The sequence below is a fragment of the Pseudopipra pipra genome, chromosome 1, assembly GCF_036250125.1.
Source record: "Pseudopipra pipra isolate bDixPip1 chromosome 1, bDixPip1.hap1, whole genome shotgun sequence".
Classification (NCBI taxonomy): Eukaryota; Metazoa; Chordata; class Aves; order Passeriformes; family Pipridae; genus Pseudopipra; species Pseudopipra pipra.
Window position 1 is genome coordinate 154,842,362 of NC_087549.1, and position 25,242 is coordinate 154,867,603.

The window sequence follows — 25,242 nt, forward strand, 5'->3', positions numbered from 1 at the left end:
GGCTGGGAGAGCTGGGGGGGTTCCCCTGGAGAAGAGAAGGCTCCAGGGAGAGCTGAGAGCCCCTGGCAGGGCCTGAAGGGGCTCCAGGAGAGCTGGAGAGGGACTGGGGACAAGGGATGGAGGGACAGCACACAGGGAATGGCTTTAACTGAAAGAGGATAAATTTAGATGGGATATTGGGAAGGAATTGTTGGCTGGGAGGGTGAGGAGGGACTGGAATGGATTTCCCAGAGAAGCTGTGGCTGCTCCTGGATCCCTGGAAGTGTCCCAGGCCAGGTTGGAGCATCCTGGGCTAGTGGGAGATGTCCCTGCCCATGGCAGGGGTGGGATGGGATGAGCTTGGAAGGTCTCCACCAACCCAAACCATTCCAGGATTCCCTGATCTTGCCCTGGTTAAAGGGACACGATTCCCACCCTCCTCCTCCACTGATGACACGAGAGGGAGCACAGGAGGAACCTGCTCCCACTGTCCCGGCTCCAAGCGACACCATTCCCTGGGATTTCCTGGAGTGAGCAGAGGCAGAACTCTGGGATGGGGGATTGGCAGCAGGAAGCAGCTCTGCATCCAGGGCTTGCCTTTTGATCCACAGCCTCTGAGCCCAGCAGGATTTGTCCTGCCCTGCCCGGGGCTCGTGGCCGTGCCTGGGAATTCGGGGCAGGTGCCGGAGCAAATCCCAAGGGCTGGGATTTGGGAATGAAAAATCAGAATATTTGCTTTTAGGACGAAGTGAAATGAAACATCCTGATTCTGCCCTTTCCCACGTGCTTCCAGGTTTTATTCCAGGCTCAAGTTAAGCCGGGATCAGCCCCAGGACTGATGCTGACATGGGTCTGGGATCCTGGGATCCCCTTGCTGCTGCCAAGGCTGCAGCACCACCAGGATTCTCCAGTTCTTGCTGGCACAGGCACAGGAAAACTTGATCCTCTTTCAGTTAAAGCCATTCCCTGTGTCCTGTCCCTCCATCCCTTGTCCCCAGTCCCTCTCCAGCTCTCCTGGAGCCCCTTCAGGCCCTGCCAGGGGCTCTCAGCTCTCCCTGGAGCCTTCTCTTCTCCAGGGGAACCCCCCCAGCTCTCCCAGCCTGGCTCCAGAGCAGAGGGGCTCCAGCCCAGGCAGCATCTCCGGGGCCTCCTCTGGACTCTCTCCAGCAGCTCCACGTCCTCCTGCTGCTGTTCCCAGGGCTGGAGCAGCTCTGCAGGGGGGTCTCACCCCTTTTGAAGGCTCCAAAGAGTCCCAAGACCTGCCCATCCCACCCTTTCAGAGACCTTTTCTGTGTCGGTGCCAGCTCAGTCTCCCACCCCAAATATCCTGTTCCACAGGAAACTCCCTGTGGGATCCCTCCACTCCTCCACCTGCCCTTGCCACGGGTCTCCCAGAGCTCCCAACCCCATCCACAAACCAGCCCAGAGCATCCCAGACAGCCCTGGGAAACAAGGCAGCATTTTCCAAGCATCCCAAACGTTTAAGCGACAAAATTCCCCCCTCCAGCCTCTGCTGGGATGATATTCCCAGAAAGGAAATTTGCAGGAACCTGCTTTGGAGGCTTTGGGACCTGTTGAGCGAGGCCAACAGCATAGGAGAGGGTTTTGTTCCCTTCCTTTGCCAGGAGAAACAACAATCCCGATCCCCCGGAGCTGGAAGAGGCGGCAGCAGCTCCCGGAACTCCCGGCTTGGCTGGGAACACCACCAAGGAATTTTCAGCAGCTGCCAAAAACTGGGCACATGCCCAGCGAGGGATCTTTCATGTCCTGCAGCCTCTGGACACTTGAAAGCCCGACCTTGTCCCAGGGTGTGGGACCTCCAAAGCCACGGCCCGGAGGGGTTGGGATGGAGCAGCATCCCACACGGAATGTGCCGGCTGCAGGATCCCACCGGGCTCGTGTCACGGAGCCATCAAAGGCTCCTGCCAAAGCCAGCCCACCCTGCTGCCTTCAATCCCACCCTGGAGCATCCCATGTTCCAGCTTTTTGTAGGACAAACAGAGGGATGTCACGGGAACTGCCCCCAAAGGGATTTTCCGAGGCCGGAGCGGGAAGAGCGCGGGAGGGGATCCCATCAAAAGAGGCAGGAGGTGGCACTTCCAAGGAGGGGAGAAAGGACATCCTGGTTTTCCAAAGGCCAGGCTGTTGGCATGGATAAAGCCAAGGGAAGGGCTGGGAGGGTCCAGCAGGGATGGGTTTGACATCCCGGGCACTCGGGGGCTGGATCGGGGCTGTCGGCACTCGCTGGGAAAGGCAGCGAAGGATCAGGTTCCAAAGGATCATCCCAAGGATGGGAAAGGCTGGGAGAGCAGAGCAACAGCACATGGAATTTGCAAAGAAGGAGCCAGACTTGCCCCACACAAGGAACAGTGGGAGGCCCGAGCTGGGCGGGCCCTGGTTCGGTTTTTACCTGGGAAATGTGGGATAACCACCAAGGGCCTGCATTCCTGCAAGGATCCCACCGGAATTCCACAGGTCAGGGCACCCAGGACCCAGCCCCCTCCCTGGACATCAGCAGGACAATGTGTGAGGATCCCTGTTCCATGCTGGGATCCCTGTTCCATAAGGAAATCACTCTTCCATGCTGAGATCCAAGTCCCACACCAGGATCCCAGTCCCACACTGGGATCACTGCCCTTGTCCCATTCCAGGATCCCTGTCCCATACAGGGATGCCATTCCCATGCAGGGACCCCATTCCCATTCCAGGATCCCTGTCCCATGCTGACACCCCAATCTTATTCCAGGATACCTATTCCATGCTGGGATCTTCATCCCATGCCAGGATCCCTGTCCCACACCAGGATCCCACTCCCATGCCAGGATCCCTGTCCCACTCTGGGATCCCTGTCCCACTCTGGGATCCCTGTCCCACTCTGGGATCCCTGTCCCACTGGGATCCCTGTCCCACTCTGGGATCAACGTCCCACTCTGGGATCCCTGTCCCACTCTGGGATCCCTGTCCCACTCTGGGATCCCTGTCCCACTGGGATCCATGTCCCACCCTGGGATCCCTGTCCCACTCTGGGATCCATGTCCCACTCTGGGATCCCTGTCCCACTCTGGGATCCCTGTCTCACTCTGGGATCCCTGTCCCACTCTGGGATCCCTGTCTCACTCTGGGATCCCTGTCCCACTCTGGGATCCCTGTCCCACCCTGGGATCCCTGTCCCACTCTGGGATCCATGTCCCACTGGGATCAATGTCCCACTCTGGGATGTGTCCCATTCTAGGATCCCTGTCCCACACTGGGACTCCCATCCCATGACAGGATCCCACTCCCATCCTGGGATCCCTATCCCATTACAGGATCCCATTCCCATTCCAGGTTTCCAGTCCCACATCAGCATCAGTCCAGGGGCCTGGGGCTGATCCCAGCTTGAGTCTGGAATAAAACCTGGAATCATGTGGGAAAGGGCAAAGTCAGGATGTTCCATTTCACTTTGTCCTAAAAGAAAATATCCTGATTTTTCATTCCCAAATGGCACTTCCAGGGAGAGCTGAGAGAGCCACAATTATTCTTCCAAGGACTGGGAAAAGCTGGGCCTGGATCCAGAGGCAGTTTGAAGGGAGGTTTTTTCCCTTTAAAGTCAACAAGGGAAAACTCTTGTGGGTCAGACAGGGAGGGAAGGGCAGTGGGATGGATGGATGGATGGAGGGATGGATGGATGGATGGATGGATGGATGGAGGGATGGAAGGAGGGATGGATGGATGGATGGATGGATGGATGGATGGAGGGATGGATGGATGGATGGATGGATGGATGGATGGATGGATGGATGGATGGATGGATGGATGGATGGATGGAAGGAGGGATGGATGGAGGGATGTAGGGAGGGATGAGAAGCCTGGCTTTCCAGAGCCCAGCCTTTGGGAACAGCTGGAGAGGGCCCAGCTCTGTGCATGGAGTTCTGCTGACACCTACAGGGCATCCCAGGGATGAGGCCACGGCTCCAAGAGGGACCAAATCCATGGAATTAGAGAATCCCAGGATGCTTTAGGTGGGAAGGAGCCTTAAAGCCCACCCAGTGCCACCCCTGCCATGGGCAGGGACACCTTCCACCAGCCCAGGTTGCTCCAGCCTGGCCTTGGACACTCCCAGGGATCCAGGGGCAGCCACAGCTTCTCTGGGAAATTCATTCCAGGCCCTCCCCACCCTCCCAGCCAGGAATTCCTTCCCAATATCCCATTTAAACCTACTCTGTGTCAGTCTGAAGGATCAGCCCATCCCAAGAACCTGGCACAGGAAACCTGGATCACATCTGGATCATCCCATCCCTGACCTGCTGCAGCCACAGCTTGGCCACCTCAAACTTCCATGAGCTGAATCCCACTGCTCTGTGTCCCAGGAAAGGGAGGGGACAAGGCCTGAGGTCTCCATGGACAGGAGAGGGATGAGGTGACTCTTCCAGAAGCGACAATTTCTTCCAGCATGGAATTTTTTATTAGGAAAAGATCCATTAACGACAAACTTCATCAATTAAAAAACACTCAGAGGAGGAGTGGAACACTCCAGAGGGTTGGGAAATTTTGGGAAGCAAGGCAAATCCCATGCTAAACTCAGCTGGATGCAGAGCAGCCAACGGGTCCTGAACCAACAGCCCCTTCCCACGGGAATTCTGGGTGAGCCCATGGATGTTCCCGGCTCTGCAGGGAGAGCTCGTGGTGTCTGCACAGGAACAGGAGCCCCAATCCCTTGGGAAAAGGTCCTGCCTCTCCAAGGGCCACGTGGGCATCTCCCTCCTTTCCCAGCAAGAGGACAGTGAGTCTGGATTGACCGTGACTGGAGTTTTTCCCACTTTTCCCTGCTCCGAGTCCCGGCAGGTGAGTTCCAGCCCAGCTGGGCGTGTCCCGCTCCCCCCGGTCCCGGGAAGTTTGCCAGGAATGTTCCTCAGCGGCCAGCCGGGCTCCTGGGATCTGCCCCTCCCCTCCAGGCACGGCAGGATTTGGGAACTCCTGGGAAAGGGCCGAGCGTGTCCCGGGGGTCACCCCGAGGGAACGGGGCGGGAGCTGGAGCCGGGGCCGAGGCTGCCGACGGATCCCTCAGTCGGAGTCGGATCCCTCCTGCTTTGCTGATCCCACGGCAGATGCCAACTCCTCCTCCTGCCCCTTCAGCCTCTCTCCTGCAGGGATCAGGATGCGCTGCTGGGAACGGGAAGTGACCCCGGGGAGGGGCTGCCCCGCTCCCCCAGCCCACAAACCCTTCCCTGGGCCAATCCAAGCGCCCCCGGAGCTCCTGGGAAGCTTCCCAGACCCTTCTGGGAAGGGGCCAAGCTCCCCCCGTCCCTCCCCGGCCCAGAGCTCCCGGCAGGAACGAGGGGATCCCCGGGGAATGGCACGCACGGATCAGCTCCGCGATGGCTCTCTGGGTCCTCTTCTCCAGCTTCTCCAGCTTCTTGGACACATCCCGCTTCAAATCCCTGCGGGAGAGAGGCCACGTCGGGACAATCCCGTGCCCAGGCAGCAGGGGACACGGGGGCCACAGGACACCTTTCCCAGAGGGAGAGAAATCCCTCCTCTTTCCCAGGGGCAGCACGGAGCAGGACGTGAGTCCCACCAGCTCCCGGGAGAACCAAGCCCATCCCATGGGGACAAACATCCCAAAGGGATCAGTGGGAAAAGGGAACACTGGTGGCTTCCTCGAGAGTCTCCAATTTCATAGAATTCCAGAATGGTTTGGGATGGAAGGGACCTTAAAGGTCATCTCATTCCAACACCTCTGGATCAGCCCTGGATCAGCCCATCCCAGGATCCTGGCACAGGGAATCTGGGTCAGCCCATCCCAGGAACCTGGAACAGGGAACCTGGATCACTCCATTCCAGGATCCTGGCACAGGGAACCTGGATCAGCCTTGGATCAGCCCATCCCAGGAACCTGGAACAGGGAACATCCCTCCTTCCATCCCTCCTTCCATCCATCCATCCATCCATCCATCCATCCCTCCCTCCATCCCACTGCCCTTCCCTCCCTGTCTGACCCACGAGAGTTTTCCCTCGCCTTGGATCAGCCCATCCCAGGAACCTGGCACCTGGATCACCTCTGGATCAGCTCATCCCAGGATCCTGGCACAGGGAACCTGGATCAGTCCATCCCAGGATCCTGGCACAGGGAACCTGGATCAGTCCATCCCAGGATCCTGGCACAGGGAACCTGGATCAGCCCTGGATCAGCTCATCCCAGGATCCTAGCACCTGGATCAGCCCTGGATCAGCTCATCCCAGGATCCTAGCACCTGGATCAGCCCTGGATCAGCTCATCCCAGGATCCTAGCACCTGGATCAGCCCTGGATCAGCCCATCCCAGGATCCTGGCACCTGGATCAGCCCTGGATCAGCCCATCCCAGGATCCTGGCACAGGGAACCTGGATCAGCCCATCCCAGGATCCCAGCACAGGTGGGCCGGGACACCTTCCACTATGTTTTCCTGGCACTTTTAACCCCCAGATCAGGTTCTCCCGGATATTTCCGGCACTTCCACCCCCACTTGGCCGATCCCGAGGCGTTGGAAGCGCTGACTCCAGCAGCCTCTCCCAGGCACTCACCAGTCCGGTTTCCTGGGAGCCAGGTTTGCCAGATCCTGCGGAGGAAGAGGAGACATCCAGTGAGAAGGGAAAGGCAGGGATAGAGCCTGGACACAGGGATGGAGCCGGCAGGGAATGCCTCGGGAATTACCTACCACCTCATCGATGATGGGCTCGGGCTTGGCAGCTTCCAGCTGCTCCTTCACCGTGTCCTCCACTAGAGGGAGAAACAGGATCAGCGTTGGGACACCGGGAATCGATCCCAGCAGAGCCCCGGGAATCGATCCCAGCAGAGCCCCGGGAATCGATCCCAGCAGAGCCCCGGGATCGGCTCCCGAAAGCTTTGGGAAAACCCCGTTCCCACATTCCTGCCTTAAGAACACGTGAGGGTGGGTGGGGACGGTGTCCCTCCGCCACCCAAACCCTGTGGAGACTCCCAAAAATCCTCCGGGAATGACGCAACACCACCGACAGCGTCGGCAGCTAAAGAGCCTGCGGGGTCTGAGGCCTCTTCCCAGAATCCCTGCAGGGATCAGCTGCTCCAGGGCTCTGGAATGGGACTCCCCCTGACTCGTGTACAAGGTCTGAGACAGTTTGGAGGAGCCCAGCCCTGCAGAAAGGGCTGCAGATCTCAGGGATAATGGGAAAAGGTGTGGAAAACAGCTCCCTGTCCCTCAGCTGAGCAAGGAAAGGGGGGCAGCTCCAGGAGCACATCCCGGAGGGGTCAATCCCACTCCAGAGAGGCCTGGAATCACTGAGGTTGGAAAAGCCCTCTGGGATCATCCAACCATTCCCAGCACTGCCAAGGCCACACTGCCCATGTCCCCAAGTGCCACATCCACAGGGCTTGGAAATCCCTCCAGGGCTGGGGACTCCAGGAGGAATTTTCCCCATATCCCACCTGACCCTCCCCTGGCACAGCCTGAGGCCGTTCCCTCTCCTCCTGTCCCTTGTTCCCTGGGAGCAGAGCCCAACCCCCCCCCGGCTCCCCCCTCCTTCCTGGGAATTCCAGGGAGCCAGAAGGTCCCCCCTGAGCCTCCTTTTCTCCAGGCTGAGCCCCCCCAGCTCCCTCAGCTGCTCCAGCCCCTTCCCAGCTCCCTTCCCTTCCCTGCACACGCTCCAGCCCCTCCGTGCCCTTCTCGTGACATTGAGAGGAAGCTGGAAGCTTTTCCAAAGGGCTGAGGAAAATGCAGTGCCAGCATTCCCACCCACCCCAGCTCGGAGCTTCCAAAGGCACCTTTTGATTCCGGGCATTTTTAAAGGGATCTATTCCAGGAGGACTCCACGGTCCAAGATCAAGGGAAACTTTTCTACCCTTCACTTCCCCTTCTGGAAGGAGGTGGAGGTTCCAAACTGGGAAATCCCAGCCTGGACGCCCTGGACTAATATTTGTTTAAGGATAAGTCCAACAAAAACCAGCCGGAATCTCCTTGAGGATCCTCCAGGGAGGCTCCCAAGGGGCTGGAATGGCTGGAATTGCTCCCCCCCTCCCAGGGTTGTGCAATGCAGGGTGTGAGGATGATGATGATGCAACGGGGGCTCAGACATTCCAACCCCCTCCAGGGCTCCAAAGCCCTCCCACCGGGACACAGCCCCCTGGATCTTCCCCCCTGGAGCGATGGGAGCTTTCCAAGCCTTTGCTCCCGTTTGTTCCCACCTGAGGCCGGTTTTCCTGGGGGCAGCTTCCTCTTCTTCAGCTCCTCATCCTCGGGCTCGTAATTCCGCAGTTTGATCTCCCTGGGGAAAAACAGGGAAGAGCACAAAGAGGTGAAATCTCCCCGGGAAAAACAGGGAAGAGCCCACAGCGATGAGACACGTCTGGGATGTCCCAGATCCTGGGAGCAAGGGGGAAAATTGGCATCAGGAGCCACAGAGGCAGCTAAAATCAAGGAATCCTGGAATCATTTAGCTTGGAAAAGCCTCTAATATCATCAAATCCAGCAGTGCTGAGGCCACCACTGCCCCGTGTCCCCAAGTGCCACATCCACAGGGATTTGAAATCCCTCCAGGGATGGGGATCCACCCCTGCCCTGGGCAGCTGAGGTAAATTATGGAATAATAGAATGGATGGGATCTTAAGGATCATCCCATCCCACCCCCTGCCATGGGCAGGGACACCTTCCACTAGCCCACGTTGCTCCAGCCTGGCCTTGGACACTTCCAGGGATCCAGGGGCACCCACAGCTTCTCTGGAAAACCCATTCCAGTCCCTCCCTATGCTCAGATTCAAGAATTCCTTCCCAATATCACACCCAGGCCAGTGATGGGACTCACAGACACTCCTGGTGTCTGTGAGCAGAAGCAGAACTGTCTCCTCCCTCTGAGAATCCCAGGATGGTTTGGGTTGGAAAGGAACTTAAGGATCATCCCATTCCATGCCATGGGCAGGGACACCTTCCACTAGCCCAGGTTGCTCCAACTTGGCCTTGGACACTTCCAGGGATCCAGGGGCAGCCACAGCTTCTCTGGGAAATCTATTCCAGGCCCTCCCCACCCTCACAGGGAAGAATTCCTGCCCAATATCCCACCTAAATTTATCCTCTTTCAGCTTGAAGCCATTCCCTGTGTGCTGTCCCTCCAGGCCTTGTCCCCAGTCCCTCTCCAGCTCTCCTGGAGCCCCTTCAGGCCCTGCCAGGGGCTCTCAGCTCTCCCTGGAGCCTTCTCTTCTCCAGGGGAACCCCCCCAGCTCTCCCAGCCTGGCTCCAGAGCAGAGGGGCTCCAGCCCTGGCAGCAGCTCCGGGGCCTCCTCTGGACTCTCTCCAGCAGCTCCACGTCCTTCCCGTGCCGAGGATCCCAGGGCTGCACATTGTGCTCCAGGTGGGATCTCAGCACATCCCTAAAGCCAAGGACATGAGGACATTCCTCCTTCCCCGAGGAATTTGAAGGGTTAAAAACATGGATATTTAAAAACTGCTCATCTCCCCAGCAATGGGTTAAAGAAAATCCTGGTGCCAGCAGTGCCAGGGGCTCCTCCTGTGCCACATTCCAGAGACATCCCGGGGCACTTTGGCCTTTCCTCACTGTGAATTATCCAAATTCCCAGGAAAATGAAACCAAAACAACCCACAGCTTCCAGCAGGCCTCAAGGCAGAACCCAGGAGCCAGCTGAGGGACTGCAGCTCCCTGGGATGGAGGACACATCCCATCGGGAAGGACGGAGCACCCGGCCAGGAGCTGGGATTGATCCCTTTGGGATCAGCCTCCTGCATCTCCTTAAAACTGATGGATGTGCCCAAATCCAGGAGCTTTCCTGCTCCTTGAGCATCTCATGCCATGTTTGCCAGCCCAATCCAGCCAGGAACAGCAGGGATGGAGGTGGCTACAGCTGGATCCAGGGCTGGCAGCTCCAGGGAGCACAGGAGGATTTTGGGAGCTGCAGCATTCCAGAGGGAAGCAGGGACACACACAGGGGTCCCACATTCCCTGCTTTGGGGCAGGAATGCCTCAAATCCACTTTTCCCTCCTGGCTGGGGAATGAGGAGGGAGAGCAGCTCCTTTGGAAGGAGGAGGGTGGGCAGTGGCACGTTGGGAATGTGTGGAATGCCCGGAGTTATCTTGAAGCAAACCAGGCCCCTGGAGCTGCTCCCAGGTTGGTTCTGCTCCACTGCTCCAGCCCCAAGGGCTTCAAGGAGCAAACACTGTTCCAGTGGATTTTTCCAAGTGATATCCTTCCCTCAGGAGCACCAGGAATGGCTGTGCCAGGAAACCCCATAACAGGGATTTCTTCATGTTCCCACATTTCCTCCCAAAACAGCCACTTGGAGCTGCTTCAGGAGCAGCTTCCCAGTTTCTCTCCCTGAGGACAAGGCTTGTCCCTCCAGGGACACCAGGAAAACTGGGCTGAGATCCCAGAATCCCACAATGGTCTGGGTGGGAAGGGGCCTTAAAGACCATCCAGTTCAGGGACACCTTCCACTATCCCACATTGCTCCAACCTGGCCTTGGACACTTCCAGGGATCCAGGGGCAGCCACAGCTTCCCTGGTAAATCCATTCCATCCTTCCCCACCCTCACAGCCAGGAATTCCTTCCCAATATTCCAGCTAAATTTACTCTCTTTCAGTTAAAGCCATTCCCTGTGTCCTGTCCCTCCATCCCTTGGCCCCAGTCCCTCTCCAGCTCTCCTGGAGCCCCTTTAGGTCCTGGAAGGGGCTCTGGAGTCTCCCTGGAGCCTTCTCTTCTCCAGGTGGGCTCAGGCACCTCAATCCCTGGTCTCCTCCTCCAGCACCAAGGAAAAGGTGCCCCCTCCTCCTCCTCTTCCTCCTCCTCCTGCTGCCCGTGTTCCCCAGGGAATGGACACTGTCTGGATCATCCCTGGAGCCATCAACCACCTCCCGCGTTTAATCCTCATTTTATTTTATAATCCTTTTTTATTCCTTGAAAACCCTGCCTCGAGGTCTCCACGCTCCGGGATTTCGGGAAGCGCGATCGTGCCGAGCTCCCCCGGCTCTGGGAGCAGAGGAGGGAACCCAGGAGTGGTCGTTGTTTTTTTTTTTTGTGCAACAAAAGGTTACAACAAAAGCAAAAAAAAGCGGTCGGGACCTGCCCGGTGACATTCCTGAGCGGGAGATCGCCTTTCCCAAGCCCGGCTCCTCCCAGAAATCCACCTCCGGGAGCGGCAGAGCCTTTTTAAGGATGCTTTTTCGGGCTGACTCAGTGTCCGACAGCTGATTCACTGCGGCTCTCGCGGAGTTGAAGAGTTGAAGGTTATTTTTGTTTCCCCCCCTCCCTTTCCAAGCCCCTTTCCTTGGATTTTTAGCTCCGCTTTTAACGAGCTGCGCTCGCACGACAACCCCGCTCCCAACCTGCTCCCTGACAATCCCAAACTCCGGCCGCGGAGTCTCGCAGGTCCCCGAGTCCCAGCCCCAGGTCCCCGTGTCCCAAACGGGCTGTTTTTCCCGGTGGGAATGAGGCGGAAAGGCCAAAGTCCACCCCCACCCTGTCCCTCCCAAAGGCGCATCCGGGGCTGCGCTTCCTGGTCAGGGATTAAACAGGTTCAAAAAAAATATCAAAGGAACCCGCGATAATCCCGAGTTTCAAAGAGAAATCCCAATCCCACCCCCCGGGAGAGGTGGGAGCGGGGGATCAGCTGAGCCGGAATTCCCGGGAGAGGAGCGGGGTTCGCACAAAGGGCTTTGCCAGAGCTCCTTCCTGCCCTGGGAGTTCGGGAGAGAGAAAAAACCAAGGAACAAAAAGAAAAGGGGGGATGGGAAGGTTTGAGAGGAGCAGAAACGAAAGAGGAAGAGGCCGAGAAAGGTGTGGGAATGTGGGAGGGTGGGAATGGTGGAGCCGGAGCCCAGAGGGTTTGTCCTTCCTCTGGACAGAGAGTATGGAATCCCCATCCCTGGGAGTGTCCAAGGCCGGGCTGGAGCAAGCTGGGATCGTGGAAGGTGGGATGAGATGATCCTTAAGGTCCCTTCCATCCCAGTTCATCCCAGGATTCTCCACAGGGATGGGGTGGGATGGAGGAGGAACCATCCCAAAAACCCCGGGATCTGTTTCCTGCTCGGCCACAGGATCATTCCCTGACCCACCACAATTCCCAGGAGAGCTCGGGGTGATTTCCCCCTTGAGATGCAGGTTTTCCCCCTTGGTTTGCTGGGAAGGCAGAATTCCACTCCCAGGAATTTCCCAAAAATCCAGGGGATTATCCCAGTTCACCCCTTCCACCGGGACATTTGTGCCCAGCACTTCCCTTTTCCAAAGGGCTCCCAGGGTTCAGCCACACTCTTGGAAAACCAAAATCCAAGAGGAAATGGAGTGATGGGCTCTCCTTGATCCTGGGAAAAACTCCCCTCGGATTCCAGGGGGGGAAAAGGGACGTTTAACAAGGAAAGGAAAAGCAAATCCAAAGCTAAGATTTGGGATTCAAACATTCCCTAAGATTTGGGATTCAAACATTCCCTGCAGAGCAGAGCTCGCCCTCATTTGCCTTGCAAAGCTCCCTCTGCATCCCAACAAAACTGGCTGGGGAAGTGGGAAAAGGGGAAAACCCATGGAGCTGCCTCCACAGAGGCTTCCATGGATTTGTGGACAAAGGGGAAAATCCATGTGGAGAGCAAATTTTTCATCCCAAAAGCTGCCTCTCCAAAGGGATCCATGGATTTGTGGATAAAACTGAAAATCCATATGGAAAATCCATGGGGAAAACAAAATTTTCACTCAAAAGCTGCCTCTCCAAAGGTTTCCATGGATTTGAGGACAAATGGGAAAATTCCATGTGGAAAACAAAGTTTTCATCCCAAAAGCTGCCTCCACAAAGGCTTCCATGGATTTGTGGACAAAGGGGGAAAATCCATGTGGAAAATCCATGTGGAAAACAAAATTTTCACTCCAAAAGCTGCCTCTTCACAGGGATCCATGGATTTGAGGACAAAGGGGAAAAATCCATGTGGAAAACAAAGTTTTCACCCCAAAAGCTGCCTCCACAAAGGTTTCCATGGATTTGTGGACAAAGGGGAAGATCCATGTGGAAAATCCATGTGGAGAGCAAACTTTTCATCCCAAAAGCTGCCTCTCCAAAGATTTCCACGGATTTGAGGACAAAGCTGGCTGGAGATGGAATTTCCTACTCAAACCCTCCTCAACTCCTGTGGAATTCCAAGGATTCCCAGGCAGGGGAAGGATTTTGGGGAAGGATTTTGGCCGAACCCGCCACGGGATGAACAAAAACTCCTGGAAAAAGGGATTTCCCACCTTGACTCGGGTGATGTGGAAACTCTGGGATGAAACCCAGCACTTCCAAGCTGGTTAAAAAGCAGGAATTCCCAGCTAAAAAAAACAGCTGGAGTCCAAAAAACAAGAGTTTTTTTCCCCTTTAGAGGATCAGCTTGGAATTCCAGGGTGGGATGAGCAGCCCAGGGATGGGAAGCAGCAGCCAGGGAGATGCTCCGGGGCCACAGGAGGCTCTGGGATCAGGTGGCAGGGCTGGAATTCAAGAGCAGCTCATCCATTATTCATCCCATTCCCAGGATCTCCAGCTCCTGTTTCAGCCCTCAAGTGGCTCCTCCGGCCCCGGATCCGACCGGAAAATTCCCTCCCAGGGATCTCAGGGACGGGGAGTTCCAGCCCCAAATCCATGGGGGCTGTTCCCAAAATCCATGGGGATTGTTTCCCACAAGGGATATGTTTTCTGCAAGGAAAATCCTCCCAAGAATTCCCAAATATTCCCGAGGAACAGCAAGGGTTTGCTCTGACTTGGTCATTCCCAGCAGCCGAGCTCCCCCAGAGGAGGTTTTTAGGGATAAAAGATGGGAAAAGGTCACATCCCACATTTTCCAACCCAGTTTGACCTCCTTGGGGCTCCCAAAAATCCCTGGTGGGAGTTTTTAGGGCAGGAAAAGGGCTCCAGAGGCAGCTGCTCCTGCCAGGAATGACCCCCTGGCTCAGCTGGATTTGGGCTCCCGTTTTCCAGGGACAAAAGCAGTGACACGAATCCATGGAAAAGACAAAAAATTCCACCCTTAAAACACCCCAAAACCAGGGACAGAGGTGCAGGAATGGCTGGGAAATCCAGGGAAATCCAGGGAAATCCTGGGAAATCCTGGGAAATCCTGGGAAATCCTGGGAAATCCTGGGAAATCCTGGGAAATCCTGGGAAATCCAGGGAAATGGCACCAGAAATGCTGCCGCTCAACCCCAGGTTTTCCCCCTTTATTCCCAGAGTTTTTAAGGTTGGAAAAGTCCCCCGAGATCATGGAATCCAACCATGCCCCTCCTCGGAATATTTGCCCTGGGAATTTCGATTAAAAAACTGAATTAAATTGCACAGAAGGGAAAATCCTCCTTAAAAACAACCCATCCCAGGGAGAGAAAAGCGGGAATAAATCCCTCCTTACTTGTGCTTGACGGGCTCCTCGTCCTCCTCCTGCCTGGGAATTTTGTTCTCACGTTCCCCACCGTCCTTGTTCTGGAAAAAAACAGGCGGATCCGTCGGGATTTGGCCTCTCTGGGAATGAGGGAGAGCAAAAAAACAGCCCCCAGATCCCTCAGGGCTCGGGATGTTTTACCGTCGGATGAAGGGAATGATGGGAGAGAAAATGGATAATAAAGGTTTGGGAAGGGGGAAAGCCAGGCAAAAAATCTGGGAATCCACACCAGGTTCCCTTTTTTCCCCCCTAATTGATCATCTTGGATATTTAAACAAGTTGGAAAACATGGAATCCAAGAGGGATCAGCACAACAAAGGGCGGGATTTCAGCTCCAGGAACACCATCCATCCAATTCCTCTTGGAAAGAGGCTCATTTTGCATCCCAGACCCCGGGACAAAGAGCTGATTAGTGGAATTCCCAATTGTATTTGTTATCCAGGCAGGCACAGATCTGGAATGTTCCCAACAAGGAGCTGGGAAGGGATTGGTTTGGTTTTCCCACTGATTCAATAATTCCAAGCACTAAACAAAGTTTTTTCCACCCTCATCCTGCTCTGGAGAGAACAGCAAAGGGAATGATGGAACCAATTCCTGGGAATCCTGATGGAATTATCCTCCAAAGAACAAGGACAATGTGGCAGCAGATTAAGTCCTGGAATTCCAGCCTGGACTGGGTTGGAAGGGACCTTAAGGATCATTCCATGGGCAGGGACACCTCCCACTATCCCGGGTTTGGGGCTTGGACACTTCCAGGGATCCAGGGGCAGCCACAGCTTCTCTGGGAAATCCATTCCAGCCCCTCCCCACCCTCCCAGCCAGGAATTCCTCCCCAATATCCCAGCTAAATGTATCCTCTTTCAGCTCAAAGCCATTCCCTGTGTCCTGTCCCTCCCTCGGAGCCAGCTCCAGGATCCCAATATTATTTCCAGCTAAACCCAATCCCAAACCCCTCCAAGAACCAGGAATGTTTCCCAACAACCAGCTGACTCATCCCTGGATCCCGACTGCACAAACTTCCAAGCTCTGGGTTAAAAATTAGATCCCAAGCAAACAGGGAAAGGAGCCAGGAAGCAGCTCTGGAATTGTACAGGTTCAGCTCCTGCTCAAAGGGCGACAAAAACATTCCCGGCTTTTGAAAAAAGAGGGAAAAAGAACAGGAATCATCCCTAAATTTGTGGTTTGAGTTGGATTTGTAACTCCTGTTCACCTTGGGATACTCACACAGACATTCCTGGTCCAAGAAATGTTCCATCAACTCCATAAATAACCAGGAAGAGCCTCTGGAACTATGAGGAATATTTAGACACCTTTCCATGGGATTTAAAGTTGTGGGAAATCCCTTCCTGCACTCCAAGGCCTTTCTCATTCCTTTCACCTCTTCCTCCTTTAAGTGCCTGCATTCCTCTCCTTCCTGCTGGAATTTTATCCAGGAGGGTTTGAAGATAAGGAGAGATTTGGCCCCTGGAGCTGCTCCCTCCCTCTGTGGGCAGAGATTCCCTGGATCCTGAAAGAACTGGATATCAAATCCTCCCAAACTTGCCCAAACCCCCCAATTCCAACTGATTCCACCCCCATCTTCCCTAAAGTCTCGGGGACATTCCTGGAAAAACCCAGGACACCGGCCCAGGTTGGCCGGAGAGGTCGTGGAATCCCTGTGGGATCAGGAAATGGCCTGGGCTCCTTCCCGCTGGGAATGTGGGATTTGGGGCCAGGAGTTGGACTCGCTGATCCCTGGGGATCCCTCCCAGCTCATTCCCAGGGAGATGATCCCTCTCCCACCAGCCCCCGCATTCCAAGCGGGTTTTATTCCCCTCCCGAAGAACGACGGGATTTTCCGGAGCTCCCGCCGGATTCCACGTTCTCCCGCTTCCCAGACTCCAGGCAGGTCGTATCCCAAGGCAGGAGGGAAGCCTGGAGGACCAGCAGGCGGGAATGTGGCTGTGGAAGGATTTCTAGGATCCCTCTGGGTGCTTTGCCTATGGAATTCCATCCCATCCCGCTGATTTTCCCGGCAGGAAAGCCAACTCTCCAACCCAGCAGGTGCTTTCCCAGCTCTCGGTTCCCTGGGAAATGGAACATTTTAAGGAATATGGAGCTTTCCCCTGGGCTCCAGCACATTATCAGGCTTTTTCCATGCTGGCAGGAGCATTCCAGGGAAATTAGGGAAGAAACTCTTTGCATTGCATCCATGAAAGCCAAGAGGGGAGGTTAAATCCCCTTGATCTGGGAATTCCCAGCCAGTTATCCCTACACTGTGACAATCCCCATCCAAGGAAAGCATCTTTTCCAAGAAAAGGCCAAGGACACAGCCTTATCCTGAAGGAACAGCCGGAGGATCCATAATTTTCCTTCAGTGCTTCACTTCCAACCCACCCGATTCCGTAACTCATTCCCAGGTTTTGCTTCCTGCCATCCCTCACTTCCCAAGAGTTTTAAATCCCTCAGGGATTGGGGCTCCACCAGGGCTGGACAGCCCCTTTCCAGGCGGGAATTTTCCCTCAATCCAACCTAAATCTCCCCTGGGGCAACTTGAGGCCTTTTCCTTTCGTCCCGTCCCTTGTTCCTTGGGAGAAGGGCCGGATTCCCACCCGGATCCAACATCCTGGCAGGGAATTGTGGAATTCCAGAACATCCCACCTTCCCCTAAACCAAATTCCCGTGACAAAGACGACGCCCCCTTTGCCTCCCTTGAAACTCCGGGAATGGCAGAGCAGGTTTCCCACCATTCCCAACCCCCTGGATTCGCCGACGGCGCCGTTTCATCCGCTCCCTTCCCGGCCTCTGGAATTCCTCCAGCCTTCCAGAAAGCTTTCAATCAGACCCCAGCGGTGCCACAACCTCTCCAGCTGATTATTTTGGGATTCCTGGGAGCGACTCATCCCCAGCTGCCGCTTGGAAGCGTTTTTGCTGGATGGCTCCCGCGTTCCCATCTCCGGAGCTCCGGGAAGCGGCTCCTCATTCCCACGGGAGCGGCACTTCAGCCCTTCCCAAACACAGGCACAACTGGGGATTATTTGTTTCCTTCCTTCCCTTTTTCTCTCCTTTGAAATATTTCTCCCTTTAATCGGGGATTTGGCCTTTTCCCAAAATTCTAAGAAGGAAAAATTTCCACGTCTTGACGTCGGAATAAATATTCCGGCTCCCCTTTCCATTCCTGCCGGGTCTCTTCCCAATCCCTCAGGCTCCTCCACAGTAAACCCAACCCAGGCACATCCAACCAATCCCTGACAATCCCTAAAATGACCCCCAGCTCCCCCTTTTCCCTGGAAACCGCTCGTTTTCCTTGGGGATCGAGCGGAATTCCCAAGATCTCCTTCTCTTTCCTTTAAGGATTCCAGGACTGTCCCATTCCCAGCCAAAGGTTTCCTTGGCACAAGGAATTGTCTCTTTTGGAGGAGTTCAAAGGAGGTCAGTGCTGGAAAAAAGCTGGATTTCTCCAGGTATTTGCTGCCAGCTGAGCTGGAGCTGCTCCTATTCCCTAATTTCTGGCCACTGGGATCCAGCTCCGGGGAGCCCGGGAAAGGGAAAGGGTTCAAATCCCAAAAAACACGTCCCAGCCTCATCTCCCTGCAAACTGGGAAGCTCCAGGTGCCACAGTGGGATTTCCTCATGGATAACATCATCCAGGGAAGGAGCATCCACCTTGTTTGGGGGTCACATCCACTGTTTTCCTTGGAATTTCCTTGTTCTGAAGGAGACCTGGAGTTGAGCTCCCAGGGACATTCCTTCATCTCATCTCTCTGGCAACTGGGAAGCTCCAGATCCCACAGTGGGATTTCCTCATGGATAACATCATCCAGGGAATGAGCACCCACCTTGTTTGGCGGTTAAATCCCTGTTTTCCTTGGAATTTCTTTGGATTGAAGGAGACATGGAGGTGAGCTCAGCTCCCAGGGCTATTCCTTCATCCCATCCTCATCTCTCTGGGCACTGGGAAGCTCCAGATCCCACAGTGAGATTCCTCATGGATAACATCAGCCAGGGAATGAGCACCCACCTTGTTTGCTGGTTAAATCCCTGTTTTCCTTGGAATTTCTTTGGATTGAAGGAGACATGAAGGTGAGCTCAGTTCCCAGGGAAGTTCCCTCATCCCGGGATGGCACCTCCTGGCACCTTTTCCTTCCCCCCTGGTCAAGGGGAAGCTCAGGTGTCCTGGAATCCTGGCCCAGCCCTGCCCTCACCTCCAGGCTTTTTCCAAAGGTTTCATTCCAGAGGCAAAAAAGCCAAGTCCTGAAAAGTCCCTGGAACAGCCAAAGGTTTTTCCTGTCAGGAAAACAGCTCTGGAATCCAACAATTCTCCAAGGAGCCAAAAAAACAAAGGATCACAATTAAACTATCCAACAAAAAATCCTGAAGGGAAAAACCTTAAAAACTCCCTTAAAACATCCTCGGGATCCGGGATCCGCCGCTGGTTTTCCAGGAGCCGTTTGGAATCCAGCAAAGGGAGATGAGGGGATCAAAGGAGGATTTTTGAAAGGCAGAACTTGTGTGTCCCTGCTGCTCATCCCTCACTGAATTCCTAATCCTGGTTACTATGGAAATGGCTCGATCCCAGCTGGAGCAGCGGGACTTCCAGGAGAGACAAACCCCGGGAACAAAAGCGCCTCGGAAAATCCAACACCTTGGCCGTGTGTCCTTGGAAAAATTCCTGGTTCCCAGGACAACTCCCTGCCAGGAGGGGGGAGCCGGGGAGGGATCGGGCTCTGCTCCCAGGGAACCAGGGACAGGAGGACAGGGAATGGCTTCCAGCTGTGCCAGAGGGAATTTAGGTTGGATAATGGGACAATTCCTCCTGGAAAGGGCTGCCCAGGGCAGGGGTGGAGTCCCCATTCCCGGAGGGATTCCAAAGCCCTGTGGATGTGGCACTTGGGGACACGGTCAGAGCGGCCTTGGCAGTGCTGGGGATGGTTGGACTCTGATCCCAGAGGGCTTTTCCAACCTCAGCAATTCCAGGATCCCCCAGAGCCCGGCGGAGATCCCGCCCTGTGGAGAAGGAAAGATCCAAAGGGGATTTTTGTCCCTATTTCCACAAGGAATCCTTTGATTTTCCAACGAAACACTTTGTTCCCATCGCTGGGGTTCATATCCTGGAATTCCCCGTGGCCACAACCTGTGTGAATCCCAGGAAAAAAACCTGCTGCTCTTAATTCCCTGTCTCCCTGCGCCACCCGATTCCTTCGGCACAAACACCGGGAGCTGCGGAATTGCCGAGTTCTTTCCCAGCCCTTCGTGCTCCTTTCTCTTCCCACCATCCCTCAGGTGCTTTGGAACCATCCCAGTTTCACGGATGGGGAATTTAAACCCTCGTTCCCAAAAAAAACGTGTTGGAAAAGCCTGGATTGTGCATCGCTGGGAATGTTGGACTGTAGAGGAATTTTCCTGGAATCTTCAATTCCCTTGGAGCCTCCAAGTAGATCCTTTGGAGCAGGAATGACGTTGGGATGATCCTGGTGATGTCCATCAGCATCTTTCTGCCTGGGAAAACCACTTTGGGAGGGGAAAATCCAAGGAAAATCACAGCAGAGCTGGTCCTGGCGTTGCCATTCCATGGGATTTGTTGTTTCAATTCATGGAGAGGGGGGAAAAAGGGAAGAGAATTCCAGAGGAAGGGTGAACCAGCAGCTCCACAATTCCAAGCGGGGTTTGTCTCCCACCCGAGCGGCTCCGCTTCATCAGCGCCGCCATTTCCAGCCGGGAAACCCTCCGGAATTCCTCCCCCTCCCTCATTTTCTCCTTCCAAAAGCGGGATTGGGATGATCCCCCCCGAGCTTCGGGGCTGGGGCAAAGCTGGGACCTTCCAGGCAGGGCTGGGTGTGGAAAAGCAGCCCTGGAGGGGGTTTTTCCCTATTTTTCCCCAGTTTTGTTTCCCTCTGGAGCAGTGGAAGCGGCCACGTGGAGCGGCCGGGTTTGCTCCGGCTTTTCTCCTGGAATTCCCTCTCCTCCCTCCCATCCCACGGGACGACAGAAGGAGAACTGGAATGTCGTCCCTGTGGATTCTCAGCCTCTGATCCCAAACTCTTGCTCTCCCTCCCGAATTCCCAGCCCTCCCCAGCAGCTCCAAGGCGGGAAGGACGATGCCGACGTTGGGAAGGAAAAACAAGGCCTGCAAAATTCCCTCAGAATTCCTCCCAGGGCCACATCCAACCGGGAATGAGACGGGAAGGGAGGGAAGCAGGATCCTTCTCCACCTGCAGAGCGGGAAGACACAGGGATTCCCAAACCAATCCCAGCCCATTAACCCTCAAATCATGTGGAAGAAAACCTTTTATCCCTCCATCTGCTCCCCGGCTCTTCCCGGGAATCCCGATGGAACGACGGCGGAGGCGTTTTTCCCACGAGGTCAATGAGGTTATTCCCTCTCCAACATCTTCTGGAGAGGTGGAGGTGGAAAAGCTCTTGTGGCACTAATTCCTGGTTTCGGGATGGAAGGCATTCCCTCAGCTTTCCCACGGATTCCCACCTGGATCATCGGCCTCCCTCCTGAATTTTATCCATCCTTTCGGGCTGGCACTGCCATCCTGCCTTCCCTGTCCCATCCAAAGGCACATTCCCATTTTCCATCCACCCCTCCAGCTGCACCTTCCCGTGGCCGGTGCTCACCTCTCCCAGTGGGAAACCACTTCAAGGATTTCCCTTCCCACAAAATTCCAACCAAACCAACCAAAAAGGGATTCACAGGTACAAAGAAAAGGCGGTTCCCTTCCGGAATCAGCTCATTCCAGGATCAAACCCAAGCCAGGAAAGCTGGGATGTGGCCACAGCAGGTGTAAAAGGCGGGGAATTCCAGCACCTTGGGAATTCCAGCCGAGGGAAAACCCTTGGATTTCTTTGCTCCCTCCCATCAAACCTGTCCAACAGGAGCAGGCGGGTCCCGCTGCCGCTGCTTCCAGGGGTGCTGGAGAGGAGCTGGGAATGAGCAGACATGGAATTCTATCCCCACATTTGTCCATCCTTTAAGGAAACAAAGCCCTGACTTCCTAAAAATGCCAGTGCAGCCCCTGATTTCCCGGGAATGTCCTCAGGGATGGACACAGACACCACTGCTCCCTCCAGCCTCCCGTCCCACCCGGGATCCCTGGGATTCGGGGGCAGGATATTGGGGCACTTCTCTATTCCCAGAGTTAATTCCCAATATTCTCTAAGCCCGTGGCCCCAAAAGGAGCTTAAAAAAAACCCGAACCCCACAATTATCTCACAGAATTCCAGACTGGTTTGAGCTGGAAGGGACCTGAAGGATCATCCCATTCCACCCCCTGCCATGGGCAGGGACACCTTCCACTATCCCAGGTTGCTCCAACCTGGCCTTGGACACTTCCAGGGATCCAGGGGCAGCCACAGCTTCCCTGGGAAATCCATTCCAGGCCCTCCCCACTCTCACAGCCAGGAATTCCTTCCTGGTATCCCACCTAAATCTCCACTTTTCCAGTGGGAAGCCATTCCCTGTGTGCTGTCCCTCCATCCCTTGTCCCCAGTCCCTCTCCAGCTCTCCTGGAGCCCCTTCAGGCCCTGCCAGGGGCTCTCAGCTCTCCCTGGAGCCTTCTCTTCTCCAGGGGAACCCCCCCAGCTCTCCCAGTCTGGCTCCAGATCAGAGGGGCTCCAGCCCTGGCAGCAGCTCCGGGGCCTCCTCTGGACTCTCTCCAGCAGCTCCACGTCCTTCCCGTGCTGAGCACCCAGCCCTGGGCACAGCATTCCAGGTGGGATCCCACCTGAGCCAACAAAGACCTTCTTATCTCAAAATCAACAACATTCCCAGGCTGGAATTGGAGAGCAGAACCTCCAGGAACAATTCCCAAGGCGACAGGAGCGAGGCTCCGGTGGGAAGCACAATCCCTGCGTCCGCAGGTTCTCCAGCCCCAGGAGCAGGTGTGGGATCCTTTGGGACTTCCCTAATAAGACCTGGAGTGAGTTCCCTATTAAAATCTGGAGAGAAGCAGATCCTTTGGAGCCCTAAGTGTGTGTTTTTCCCCAGTGGAATAAACTCCCCGAGCTCTGTTTCCACAGCAACTGTTTTCCCGGGCACTTGGCTTTCGGGATCGGGAGGTGCTTGGCTCCACCAAGACAGGAATTTAGCAGGAATGAAAGAAATCCAAGTGAAAATTAAGGAAAACTGAGGGCAGCAAGAAGCCAAACTGAGGGATCACAGCTGGAAAAACGTCCCACTGGTGTTTGTGGAGCGACGGAGTTTTTGGGCCGGCGGGGAAAGAGCGGAAAGGCGGGAAAACATTCCATTGTGAGGGGAAAACGAGCAGTGCCTGCCCTTCCTCCCGCTCCTGCTTTTCCTGCCAGCACGGGAAGGTGTGGAGGAGCAGGGATGTGGCCGTGGAGCAAATCCAACCTGAAACAAAAGCTTGGGATGCAGCCAAAGGAATCTTTTCCGGCGCGATGAACAACACGCCGGGAACGCTCCGGGGCCGGAGCAGGGCTGGGAATGAAGGAGCAGGTGGGAGATCCCACCCCCCTCTTCCCATAAAAACACGGGAATGCTCCTGCTTTTCAAGGATTTGGGGGATGCCAGAGCAGGAGAAAAGAGCTGTGGCTGGGTGAGGAATGTTTGGGATGCAGGAAGGAACCTGCCCTGCACATCCCACACCACGATCCTTGATTTTCCCAATGGATCCTTTTGGAATATTCTCAGCATTCCCTGAGCCAGCAGATATTTTAAAAGGAGAGGAATACTCAGGGTTTTTCCCGAGAAATTCTCTCTTTTCCTGGGAAATTCCCTCAGAGTGGAACCTTGAGCCACCCAACTCTTGTCCCGGGATTCAACGGCGGGAAAGGCAAGTGGGAAAGGAAAAATCCAGGATGTGCCTGATGGTGAATCCTAAATACTGCCACAGCCAGGAATTTTTTCCTTAAATTAAGGAAAAGGTACCACTTTCTTCCCCTTTAACAAGGGAAGAAAGCGAGGGAATGATGCAAGGGGGGATCTCAAAGCAGGAACTCATCCATCCAGGTATTTTCCCTCGGATCATTTGGATAATCCTGGAATATATTCCCACAAAAAGCATTTCCATAAGAGCCAATGGCACAACCACCTGTTCTACTCCCTTGGAAATCCAAGGATTCCAGACAGCAGAAGCTCAGCCAGCAGCTTCCCACCGGTTGCCAGGCTGGTTTCATGGAATTCCCAAGCAGGAATCTCCTTGCTTGGTTTATTTATTATCCTCTCTTATCATTTTTTATTCCTAAATATTTCTGGAGAGCTTCCTCAAGGGAATCTGACCTGGAATCTGAGCAAGCAGAAGGAATAAACCCCCTTTTTCCCTCTTTTTGGTGCCTCCAACCCTTCTGCTGGCACAAAATCCCAGGAAACCTGGATTTTTACCCAGGCAAGGACATCACACCAGTTTCTCCAGGGAAATTCCTGTTGTTCTCCTGAACAGTGGGAATAAAAAAGTGCCACCCTTTAGGCATCAGGTGCATCCCAAGAACCAGAATGATCTGGAAATTCCAGGAAGAGCGGGATGCCTTAACTAAGGGCCTGCAAGAAATGGGAGAAATAAGAATATTCCCGGAATATTTTCTTATTCCACTTTATCCCTAGCTTTTAGGAAGCCTTGGATGGCTGAGGGCAGGGTTAGATGGAATATTGGGGAGGGATTATGGCTGTGAGGGTGGGGAGGGGCTGGGATAGAATTCCCAGAGAAGCTGTGGCTGCCCCATCCCTGGAAGTGTCCAAGGCCAGGCTGGAGCAACCTGGGCTAGTGGAAGGTGTCCCTGTCCACTTTTCCAGTGGGAAGCCATTCCCTGTGTCCTGTCCCTCCATCCCTTGTCCCCAGTCCCTCTCCAGCTCTCCTGGAGCCCCTTCAGGCCCTGCCAGGGGCTCTCAGCTCTCCATGGATTCATCTCTTCTCCAGGCTGAATTCCTCAACTCTATTCCCATCTGAGCCATGAAATCCATGGGTGGCACTTCCCTGTCCCTCACCCCCCACTCCACATGTTCCTGAAGTCTCAGGCAGCCCCTGGGATGTTTGGGATCTTTGGGATGCTGCTCCTTCTACCAAAGGAAGGAGCTTCCAAAGCTCCTCCAAGGAGATGCTTTGGGCACATCCAGCCCTGGCACAGCTGCCCAGGGCAGGGGTGGAGTCCCCATTCCTGGAGGGATTTCAAATCCCTGTGGATGTGGCACTTGGGGGCATGGTCAGCAGTGGCCTTGGCAGTGCTGGGAATGGCTGGACTCGATCTCAGAAGCTTTTCCAACCTAAATAAATCTGTGATTCCATGACTTAGCCCCTCTTTTCCTATTGCTCTGTGCCAGCCCCACCAGGCACCATTCCCTGTGTCCTGTCCCTCCATCCCTTGTCCCCAGTCCCTCTCCAGCTCTCCTGGAGCCCCTTCAGGCCCTGCCAGGGGCTCTCAGCTCTCCCTGGAGCCTTCTCTTCTCCAGGGGAACCCCCCCAGCTCTCCCAGCCTGGCTCCAGAGCAGAGGGGCTCCAGCCCTGGCAGCAGCTCCGGGGCCTCCTCTGGACTCATCCCAAGAGCTCCACATCCCTCCTGTGCTGAGCAGCCCAGCCCTGGACGCAGCATTCCAGGCGGGATCTCGCAAGAGCGGAGCAGAGAGAGGGGAAGGAAAGACAATTCCTTGCAAAGCAGAGCAGCTTTCCCCAGCCCAGGGCCCACCCCGGCCCCTCTGTGCTCCCCCCAGGCCCCCTCCAGACCCTCCCACCGCCCAGACCGCCCGACCTGCAGCGTCCTCTGCCTCAGGGCCTTCAGCCTCTCCCGCCGCTTCAGCGCCTCTTCCTCCAGCCTCCCCAGCACCAGCCCCTCTCCATCCGCGGGGGTCTCCGCGGCTCCACCGGGCGCCGCCATCTTGTCCCACGCGTCCCGCCTGCCGTACAGCGCGCAGCGCGCATGCGCACCAGGCACGGCCA

General features: G+C 55.4%; 1 protein-coding gene across 2 annotated transcripts; it reads right to left on the bottom strand.

The window, feature by feature from the left end:
* Nucleotides 1–4,400: 4,400 nt before the first annotated feature.
* Nucleotides 4,401–25,218, bottom strand: CCDC12 (coiled-coil domain containing 12). Of its 2 annotated transcripts, none has more exons than XM_064640022.1 (7): nucleotides 25,055–25,218; nucleotides 14,339–14,409; nucleotides 8,159–8,238; nucleotides 6,657–6,718; nucleotides 6,523–6,557; nucleotides 5,323–5,399; nucleotides 4,401–5,102 (listed from the first exon to the last, which is right to left on the bottom strand). In XM_064640022.1, exons 1-7 carry the CDS (start codon nucleotides 25,178–25,180, stop codon nucleotides 5,023–5,025), a joined length of 531 nt encoding a protein of 176 aa, XP_064496092.1. In that variant the 5' UTR covers nucleotides 25,181–25,218; the 3' UTR covers nucleotides 4,401–5,022. The 2 variants fall into 2 exon arrangements, with proteins under 2 accessions (XP_064496092.1, XP_064496101.1); XM_064640031.1 differs by lacking the exon at nucleotides 25,055–25,218 and adding an exon at nucleotides 19,562–19,662.
* Between the last annotated feature and the right edge of the window lie 24 nt (nucleotides 25,219–25,242).